The sequence below is a fragment of the Euwallacea fornicatus genome, chromosome 9 (assembly GCF_040115645.1).
Source record: "Euwallacea fornicatus isolate EFF26 chromosome 9, ASM4011564v1, whole genome shotgun sequence".
NCBI lineage: Eukaryota > Metazoa > Arthropoda > Insecta > Coleoptera > Curculionidae > Euwallacea > Euwallacea fornicatus.
The window spans coordinates 317,647-328,200 of record NC_089549.1 but is presented as its reverse complement, the minus strand read 5'-3'; the positions used below and the strand labels follow the sequence as shown (position 1 = coordinate 328,200).

Sequence of the window (10,554 nt, the reverse complement as noted above, 5' to 3'; positions counted from 1 at the left end):
TTTCACATGCACAAGATTGTTTAAAACAAACTTTCCGGCCTCGTTAAACTCTCTTCGTGTGGGTGTCGGAGGTCGATACACCGGAAGAGATGGAGATAAGGGAGAAGACTTATGGGCTCATTTCACCACGAGAAAAATTAACGTTTGCGATATTTAAAATTCAAAGTGACTCGGCTGAGTTCACCTTTAAGTATGATACTTTTCCAGTCTAAATTTTACTAGTATTTATAATGATGCGATCGTTGAAATCTATATTATGAACGTAAGCTGCTGCATCGCGGGTCTCGATAAAGAAACACTGCAGTACTGCTAATTTCAATTCGGTTTAACCTTTGCTGCCGATCAGTATCCGTCTAATCGCAGTTGGTACTTGCAGTGATTAGTGCGTAATTCATTTATCAGCAATCTTTGTTTCGGAAATATAGTGCAGTTGATGCTGGTGCCGTCAGTTGAAGGTAGACCCCTCTGTAGATACGCTTGACCTCTTCTTTCGCCTTATCAGTAGAACAACATTTTCACTCGCACTATCATACGTGATTAACCATTATTAGTTTACGAAGCTCGACCTTCTGCCTGTTTTTGGTGCGTTCAGTTAACGATGAGTTCTTTACGTGAAGAGAAAAACAGTGAGTAATGAGATTATTTTATCATTTTCTTCCCGTTAACCGACGCGCGCCCTTTAGCGGCAAAATGCCGCTTTCAGAGTCATGAAGGTTCCGAAACGAGCCCTATTATCGCCTGCAGTCGAACCAGATGAGTGATATCACTCCAAACATCAGAATTGATCACCGTGCATCTTAGGGTCGTCGACCAGAACTTTGTTTATTGTTAATGGGTTTTTCTGCATCGGCAGACCGGTTGCCGAAAGAGCATTTCCATCCATTACGAAGGTCATGGATGGTGTCGAGACAAGGTGACTAAAGTGCGATGTTTGGAATGTCGGATGTCGTTAACTGGCAATCACGACCAATAATCAATCACGACTCGATTTGTGAACGGTCACCAGGGTCGCGGAAAGGTTTTTCGGTATCAAAAATCGCTCGGGCGACCTCGAATCGTGCAAAATCTGGACGATTTCTGAGCGATCTGAACCGATCCAAATTCGCAACCTCCGATCGATTGCAAACTCGATCGAATGCGTCACCGAACGTTTTTCTTTAACCTTCTGAGGCGGCCTGTGTCATAAGTAGCAAGAGAAAATTACTTTCTAGGCGATCGCTGAGCTTTCGTTGCTTCCTTATGGTTGTGTAATGGGACCTGTTATACAAAGGCCTCGCGGCTTATATTGTGGAGTTATCTAACTATCGGCAAGTATTATACAGGGTTCGCAGCAAATTTGTATGCGTACAGTAACGCTGTTGCCACAGTCCCATATTGAAACTGCGAAAAAAATTCCGATTGATTGGTATTCCACGAGCAGGCGGAATGTAGGAGCGCTTGTAAGGACTATTGTTAAATATCTAATCTAGAACCGTCAAGATACCGATTATTGCAGTGAGAAAACGGTCTCCATTGTGTACGTTTTTGTCAGAATTTTCGTGTGTATTGTCGAGGGAAGCCAAATTGCACTGGTAGGTTGAACGACCAAAATGAGACATTTGCTTCATCACAACGATGCGTCGTAAAGTCGATTTCGAGATGGGCTCTTCCTCACTTTGCGTTTAAGTCTGCGCACGAAGTCGTTGAGATCGGAATTTTTCCAAAATTCGATCTCACTCTCCTCCATTATCCGCTCCTCCAACCGTTTTCGCCGAACTCAGCACGTCCTCTATCGTGCACCTCCAGCCGCTTGCGACCTTACCTACGCATTAGCGTTTCGTTCTAAACAATGTTACACATTTGAAATTACTCCAATTACGATAAGTCCAATTTCGTACTAATCGTCGGGTACCAACGTAAACGACCTTCGTTTAATAGACAATAGATACTTACCCGAATGGGAAATAGAACAAACTTTTTTTAATAAGCGCTTTGTTTTGATGACAGCCATCAATTACCAATAATACCTACAAAGGACTATGTTGTCTGTTAATTTATTTCAGCTCAATAAAATTGGTTATTAAAGCGATGGAGGACGGCTCAAACAGCAGGGAGATTCTCCTCGAAATCCAAGGAGAGGCCGTCAAACCGGACGAAGCCTTGCGGCCCTCGATCGACGTTTCGGAGCCGGGCCCTCACGACCCTCTGATGAAGTGGGCCGAAAGGAACATAGGGGAAGATAGGAACACCAAATTGGAGCTTATCGAGGAGCTTAGAAGCATGATTTTTGGTAACGTGCCCTCTCTTTGAATTCGCACCTTCAGCGGAGTTAATTTCAGAAAGAGGGGAATGTGTGCCCGACAGGACTGACGATGTGTTCTTGTTGAGGTTCTTGAGGGCCAGGCATTTCATCGTTCGGATGGCTCACAGGCTGGTAAGAAACCTAATTAGCGAAAATGCTTTGTCACGTCATGACGGTTTAATCGTATAAACAATCGTTATAAATAGATAGTGAATTACCACGCGTTCAGGGAGGAAAACCCTAATTACTTCGGAAACGTGGACTTCAAGACAATGCTGGACATAGCGGAGGCCGAGATATTCAGTGTGCCACCTTACGTCAATGAAGACGGAAGGAGGATGCTTTTCTTCAGAATCGGTAGGATTTTCAAGTATATTTTCCACCAAACGGCTAGTGGACTTCCGTATGACTAGTTGCATAGATCAGCCCACCGATATAGACGAAGTCAAATATCAGTTGGCTGGCGCCATCTCTAGGGGAATTTTTCCAAAAATCGAGTCGGAAGGTGGAATAACTGCCGTACATTGGCATTTTAAACGCATAGAAAATCCAATTAGTAGCAACTAACACAAACTTGTAAGTTCTCTAATACCTTCAAGGGAAATGGAATACCTCGCGGTTCACCACCGAGGCGCTCTTCCAAGCTGTGATCTTTCTCATCCAGACGGCCATCTTGGAGCCGAAGCACCAAATCCTGGGCGGAGTTTGCGTTATGGATGTGGGCGATTTGGGCGCCAACCATGCTTGGTACCTCTCTCCCTCTATCGTTAAACATATGCTCGCCGTTGCTTACGTAAGCCTCTCATTGCTCGCTTAAATGATTTTACCGGTTTTACTCGTTTAGAGCTCAATTCCTCACCGCATTGAGGCCGTCCACATCATCAACGTCTCAAAAATCTTCGATTGCGCTTTTGGCATGTTAAAACCTTTTCTCTCGGATTACGTTAAAGCCAAAATAGTGATTCATCCAGATTTGGAGAGTCTCCACAAACACGTGTCCCCTAAATACTTGCCGGAAAGGTAGACGCTTCGAGCAGGGCCTCAGGGCACTCAGAAATGTGACTTTTCTTACGTAACAGGTACGGAGGGATCCACAAGGATTACAGGTTTGACGAATGGATCGCCGTTTTGAATGAGAATGAGGGGCTGCTTGACGAGATGGGGGCCTGCGGCTACGAAGGTGGAAGGGAGTTTTTGAAGAACCTGCGGCTTTGACGGTAGAGCTAGTTGTTGTATTGTGATATGTGCCTCGTGTAGACTAAGTTGTAATATTAAAGGAAATTTCCGCTGGAGGGTTGCCCAGAAGTTTGCCTTTTCCTTAAATGTAGATCGAGACGAAACCGAGGGATCTCGGATTTCATTTAAGTTACTAACACATTATTAAGTTTCCATCTCCTCCATTCCTAGACGTCATTATTTATTATGATGGCTAATTAGGGTATAATTGAGTACGGATCACTGGATGTTGCGTATTAAAACGGCTCACAGCAGCGGTGGTAATTAGACATTTCGATGAGATATTTCAAAATCTTAATCGACATTTGGAGGTCTGGGAGTGCGAATTAAGCGAAGCGAGGCACGAATCATCCTCCTCAAGTCGACAAACGAAAAATTCGTTGCCTGATCATCTTGATCTTCATCACTACCTCGTTTGTCACGACTGCGAGCGATGGTCGTTGTTTTCTGGACTTAATGGCGGATTCGATTTATTTATTTCGCTTACGAATTACGCCTCATACGCTGCGAGATTGTGAGAGAGCTCCAAGGTCTCTAAGAATTTCGGTTGAGGGGCACGGAAGCTGCACCAAGAAATCGGACATTTCGTGGGTCAACTGTGTGCGAGCACGCCTCGGACAACGGCCACAAATCAAACGAGCGTAAAATCAAGATAGGCGCATGGTTTCGCCGATAAAGATTGATATATCGCCTGTTGTCTAAAAAATCATATAGAGAATATCCAACGGCACACGTGTTTACGTGCGGTAAGGCTCACGTGCAGTGGGCCGAAATGGCAAAAGGATCGTACAAATGATCCGCGTCGCGGGTTCTGCGTTGCCCATTATGCGTACTCATATCCGCGATATCTAAGCGGACAGAGGTCACTTCGAAGCAAATTTAGGCACCCAACAATTTAAATGTAATTTCCTGCATTCGCGGTGGGATTAAAAAATTATTTACCGTTGATAACTGCAATTAAAACGAATTAACTACTGTGTGGCTGAAATAATACTTTAATTTTGATCTATCTAAGGATCCGTCGACTATAATCACTGATAATTGAGTCAATCGTAATATTTTAATTTCAGTTAACCACTGCTTAGTCTATTTATCGCTTTGTGCCCTCTGGGGCCGTGGCCGTCGTACACGCGGTGTCGTAGAAAAAGTCAAGTTTCAGATCATGATTTTTCGATTCACAAGACCTATGCATTTCGGTCGTTAATCTCTCCTCTTAATGCTCGCATTCAATTGGTAAATTAGCAGAATATTTTTTCAATTTGACCTTCGTAGAAGAGGACACATAAATATAACACGAGTCGCTTTAATCCATGTTATTCGCGGTTGGTTCACGCAGACCTCAACAGAAAGTTTTACATCATCGACGTTTGACCGAAACTCTCATTTGCTGAAATGTCAAGTAGTGAGAAGATGGTCGAGGAACTGTGTCTGGACGAAGACGAGAAGAAGAGGAGAGTTGACGAGCTGAAGCGTATGATACAAGGTCAGTTCAGTTCTTTGGTTCCCCGTCAAATCGAACCCGCGTCCGATAGAATAATTTCCCGAGTAGAAAGGCCAGTTTGCACGACGTACGAGGACTGCTGTCCGGCAGGACGTTTGCAAAATTCTCCCTTGTAATTTTTAAGTCTTGCCGCCTTGAGGCCTGAACCACCCCGTTGATTTTCTCGTACCACTTACGTCTCGTCGAACGTCAGTCGCAGTGCGGGGAAATTTTCCTTTTTTAAACGGGGCCGCAACGGCCACATTAACGCACGGCACAAAACGCAGGTGCATTAAAAACGAATCATCATCGGACAGCAGTTATTTACGCGTGAAATTACCGTTCCGGTACCCCGGAAATTTGCCAATGTAGTGGAAGAGTGGCTACATCGGAGGATGACTCGCGAGACCAAGAAGTGTTATTGAGAAGTTAACGAATTATTCCAGTCAGAAGCATGCAGCTCACGTCGCAATTAGACCTCCGAATCGATTGGAGTAATTTCTTTTAGATGACAAAATACTGAGCCGATTCCCCTTCACGGATGAGGTGTACTTGGACAGGTTTCTGGGAGGGACGTCTTTCGTCGTGGAGGAGGCCTTCGCTCGAGTGAGAACGGTGACGACTTCGCTGAAATCCGTCCTTCATAATTCGTTTCTGAATCAAGCTAAAGACCTACTACGAGTTGCTTTCGGAGTTCCCCGAGTGGTTCACCACGGATCCTCCCATGGCCAAGAAGCACCTGATAGAGAAGGAGATCCGAGCGGTCCTCTCCGAGACCGATAGGGAGGGGCGCCCGATCTATCTCGTCAAATTAGGTGAGAAAGTTTGGTTTTGGGGTATGCGATGATGAAAATTTTTGTCAGTTTGTACCTTCTGGTTGGGAAATTGGAGGCGATTTTGAGTGGGACGCGCCGGACCTTCGGGTTCGCCTCAAAGTTTGAGGATGACCTGATACGGCGGGCCCCGCGCCGATTCTGAATCGTTTCCGAAGCGTCCATGTGTGAAATACTGCACTTTCCATGATTGACTGTTCAAGTTGGACGAAGCCGATTTTTCACGTTTCCATGTGAATTTTTTCAAGTACCGAATTTGACAAATTCAAAAAAATGCTTTAAAATATTTCGACGTATTGTCGAATCTTCAAGTCTTCATATCGGATTTTGACAGTTCCGAATGGGTAACGAGAGAAAGGTTCTCGGCCGCGCCCGGTAAAAGTGCCCTTGGACCTCCCAGGGCAGGAAAAATGAACAAAAACGTCATCAGAAACAAGCGCTTTGTGGTGGTGTTGGCGCTCGTTCTCCTGCAGGTTTGTTTACCTTGAAGATACAATCGTGCTAAAGCATTCATGTCTATTAATTGTCGGGACGATAACAAGACCATTTTCCCGATATGTTAAAAATGAGTTATTACCATTCGCACGGAAATTAAATGCTTAATTGCAAGGGAAATATAAAATAAGGTGATTTTTTTAAGGCCGTCAAATGGAAGCAAAGGTCGCTTTAATTTTATATATAAACTGAGAATTAGCAGTCCGGAGGCCAACGTGCACCAAATCGCCAATGCACTTTTCCCTCCTGTTTGTGCCGGTCACCTGGAAATTTTCCATCTCCTCTCGAGCAAGAAAATAATTTTCCAAACGCATTACCCCCTCCCCGCGCGTATAATGGGCGATCATCGTTAGAGGAGCCCGAGCAATCCGTCGCCGGCAAATGGATCAATCAATACTCTCCGCTCGTGATTCACCACCTACCATGAGGATTTCTGATAATGACCCACTCAACCAAAATAAAACAATTTTCGATCTTTCAATTAAAAACTAATCGTCACCTCTCCTCTAATCCTTTTAATAGCTCTTAACCTCTAATACGCACGATGTGTTGCCCACGTTGAAGGCAACTGTTGCCGTAACTCTTTTTTTAAAGCTAATTGCAACCCGTCCAAAATGGAGCTTCTGGAAATAGTTGCGGTGGATGACATCTGGATCGAATCGATCCTGCTTAACTCTCCTTCGGAGAAGGGCTTGTGCGTTTTGGTAGACATAGCGAATTTTCACTTGAAGAGCGTCAAGTGGCTCACCCCTCACAACATTAAAACGGCAGTGAAGAAGATCCAGTGCCTGCCCTTCAAGGACTACAGGTTTCACGTGGTCAACAACCACATGATGGTTAAGCCGGTCGTTAAGATTTTGTGGCCCTTCTTGCCTGACTCCATCAAGGACGTGGTGAGGGTCTTGATTGCGACTTTCAGATCGGTGAAGGTGGATTTTCAGATCAAATTCCACTTTGACGACAGGGACTCCCTGCACGAGTTCATCGACCCTCACATTTTACCCCCGGAGTACGGAGGAAGGAACTCGGATATCGACTACAAGGGCATTTTCCGACAGTTGTTTGAGCAAAACGAGAGGATTTTTGAGAGCTTCAGGCTGTATCGACAGTTGCAGCTGGTGTAGGTTAATTAACGCGTTTTTTAAAATTAGTCATTAATACATTGATTGTTTTGAGCAACCTTTAGTTTTTTTTTTTTTTAAGTACTACTTGAACAATACACACTCAAGGGCCTTATTGGCAAAAACAACTAAATCTGACGCAGGTACTTCGATGGAGTAATGGTGTCGTAAGTGGTACTGCGGATCGGTACTTAAGTCCCGCTGATAGCGTTGACGCAAGCGTAACTATTTTCTTCCAATTGTCGTCAACTCGCGGGGCGGAAGCAGCTTTCTTAGTGGTAAAGGAGCTTCAGCAACGAAGGGCGCTTTCGATGCTCCTTCAAGGGCCTAAATCCCCAATAAAGGAAATGGATTTATGTTTCAAATTGAAGTGCCTCCTCCGGCTGAGTGTATCTTTTACGTCACCGATTGTAATTTACGTGTGTAGTTCCACACCACTCTTAGAGATAAAGAACAATAATGCATTCGAGCCTCCTCCCCCAAAACATACCGGTTGAGTAACTGTCTATCACGCTCAATCTCCGTTCTCGTAAAGTCGACCTTAATGCCGATCCGGACATGAATGAGCCAGACTTTGAGCCGAAACCGCATTGTAATCGGCCACATTTCCACCCTTCAAGGTTTCCATCACACGTAAGGGGCTCATCCGCGTGTCTTATGGGGATTTATGAGTCTTTTATTGGACTTAGGATTTAGCGATGCGGCAGTGGGTGATCATTAACCGAACCCAAATAGGCGCTAAAATATCAGCGGCGTGTTCTAGATTAGTTCGACTGTTAATCTATCGCAATCAGACTTTTGATTGTGAATAGCAAAATGACTTAATCACCGCGCCACGTCTGCGGTTCTAACGAAAGAATTTGCTTTATTGGTCCATCGAAAATCTCCTTAAACAACATCGGGGTAATTTAAGTAACAATAAAATGTTAATGGTCCTCGTGTCGAAATTAGTAGAATGGAGAATTTCAACTTTAAGGGGAAATTTTCCCACTCGGCGTCGAAAACAAACAATAAATTGTCGCTTTTGTCATAATGGTAAATAAATAATGGTTATCTATGATTTAAGAACAGTATCGAAGGCAAGGTGGATCACTGTATTATTGATTAAGACGGCTCATCGTTGTGTACTTTGCGCTAATTTTATTAATTGATGTCGCGCTGACTTGAAAGGAACCATCGAAGTGGGAGAAATTGCAGTTTTAGAAGGTAAAATAACGTGCTTCAGCTATTTTTTTTCATCGAGAAAGGTTGCATTTCGACGCAGAATAGAGATATTGTCACCATTTTCACTCAAAAACTCACCAAAACGATTTATTTACGGTTAAAATCAAAAAGGGCGCCTTCGCCAGAATCGCACCAGGCGGTGCGCCGCACCTGCGCGACCTCCACGTTCGGTGTGTGTCAATGGCGAAGGTCTCTCCAAAAAATGTTTAAATGTTCGTTCGGTCGAGGCGAAAAAAATTGGCACCGTCACCGGTACCGCACCCGACAACTGGACGCTCTCAAATAAATTCTTTCATATACGGGGTGTTTCCTAAACACACTTTCGCCGGATAACTCTTGGGGCAAAACAACGAACAAATTCTATAAACGTGCGTCTATGGTCGATTCGCACAATACGGGGCGATGCCCTATTTGGCAATTGAAGCGGTCCCCAGCGTGCGCTTACAGGAAGTTTTTTCTTACTTTGACGCAAGAAACGACCCCCTAAAAGCTGCACCGTATGCGCGAGAAACGCCCCGTATATTCTACGTTCCGCACTAAAGTGCAGTGGCGTAGATTGCTTTCGTCGGCTTAGAGATTTGTTCATGTTGTCCGCGTGCCAAGCTTTGACCGTGCAGGCGAAAATGCGCGGCACCCGTGCTCGGACTGTAGTAACCAGTTAAATTTTTGCGAAAAATGACCCTAGACCTGCCCCGTACCCTGCAATAAAGGGCATTGGCGTAGGTGCCACCGTTTCAAAGGTGCGAAGTCACTTGCGGTTGAAGGAAACTGAGAGTTAAAATTTTACTCGAGCTGCACTAAAAAATTTTCCGCATTCTACAGGGTGTAACCTGAGCGATGTCACTAATTTTAGTGGGAAATTCCTTGTCACATTTCGTGAAAAAACGTTCGCATAAACGTGCGTCCTAACTCGCATCGTTTTCGAGATACTGGGTGTCAAATTTTGATAAAAAAATCGAGTTTTTAACAATTATTCAAATTGGTTTTCAGGTCGAATTTTGAAAATACCAAAAACGAGGCGAGTTAGAAAAAAAAAGGTCAAAGGCCAAGAAAGTTGTAGTTTTAATTGTTTAGCCCGATACAAATGTCAAATTCAGGTAGAACGGCGGCGTGCAATAATCACACCGCAAATATCAGCGAGGTGACTATTTGCGACGCCACTGGAATTATTACTTAAAACGTAATAACGTGCCAGGTTTCATCAAAGTTTTTGAATAATTAATAAAAACTCGTTTTTTTTTTTTAATTTAGGCACCCAGTATGTCGAAAATGAAGCAAGTTAGGACGCGCGTTTATACGAAAATTTTTTCATAAAATAGGTCAAGAAATCGCCCCTTGAAATCAATGACATCGCTCCCGTGACGCCCTGTACGTCAAATCGCATTGTCGGCCTTTTTAGTTTGCAAATTTGCGACTTTTTCATCGTCGAGTTTGGCGAAAGCGCAAATTAGGAGAAAATTCGTGCCCCCAACTGCAACTTCCCCAAAGATGACGGGCGACCTTGGCCTTCATCAAAATCGACCATTAGAAAAATGCCAAAGAGTTCTGTCGAATCTCCGCCCAGCCACTCAAGCTGCCTTTAACAATTCCCCTAAATCCCCCCGGATCCCCAATCGAAATGCAGTGGCATAGAAGGTTCATTTCTCCTCATCGTTAATGATTAACCGCACAGAATATCCCTTACCTGGTTAAGGATCTCTTGGAGTGCTATCGATTGATTATTCCGTTCTTATTATCGAATTCTAAGTCACTTTAATGTTAATGCTCGAGTTCGGGCGACTTTTGACTGTAATAAAATTATATCTTGGGAAGAGTGCTTTAAGTTATTATTAATGGCGAATTACATAGGCACGCTTATCTAAAACACACACTGTAAGATATTGA

At 44.0% G+C, this 10,554-nt stretch overlaps 2 protein-coding genes across 6 annotated transcripts; both read left to right on the top strand.

Moving 5' to 3' along the window:
* Positions 1-299: 299 nt before the first annotated feature.
* On the top strand, positions 300-3,586 carry LOC136341059 (alpha-tocopherol transfer protein-like). 3 transcript variants are annotated; one of them, XM_066285646.1, is made up of 7 exons: positions 300-455; positions 2,043-2,269; positions 2,319-2,413; positions 2,488-2,638; positions 2,881-3,074; positions 3,126-3,301; positions 3,361-3,586. In XM_066285646.1, the coding sequence occupies exons 2-7, from the start codon at positions 2,068-2,070 to the stop codon at positions 3,494-3,496; spliced, it is 954 nt and encodes a 317-aa protein (XP_066141743.1). In that variant the 5' UTR covers positions 300-455; positions 2,043-2,067; the 3' UTR covers positions 3,497-3,586. The 3 variants fall into 3 exon arrangements, with proteins under 3 accessions (XP_066141743.1, XP_066141742.1, XP_066141744.1); XM_066285645.1 differs by lacking the exon at positions 300-455 and adding an exon at positions 469-626; XM_066285647.1 differs by lacking the exon at positions 300-455 and adding an exon at positions 1,349-1,571.
* Positions 3,587-4,643: 1,057 nt separating this feature from the next.
* LOC136341099 (clavesin-2-like) lies at positions 4,644-7,504 on the top strand. Of its 3 annotated transcripts, none has more exons than XM_066285718.1 (5): positions 4,644-5,000; positions 5,506-5,603; positions 5,662-5,812; positions 6,890-7,215; positions 7,267-7,504. In XM_066285718.1, the coding sequence occupies exons 1-5, from the start codon at positions 4,910-4,912 to the stop codon at positions 7,447-7,449; spliced, it is 849 nt and encodes a 282-aa protein (XP_066141815.1). In that variant the 5' UTR covers positions 4,644-4,909; the 3' UTR covers positions 7,450-7,504. The 3 variants fall into 3 exon arrangements, with proteins under 3 accessions (XP_066141815.1, XP_066141814.1, XP_066141816.1); XM_066285717.1 differs by having other exon boundaries at positions 4,648-5,000; positions 6,890-7,218; XM_066285719.1 differs by having other exon boundaries at positions 4,651-5,000; positions 6,920-7,218.
* The last annotated feature ends 3,050 nt before the right edge of the window (positions 7,505-10,554 follow it).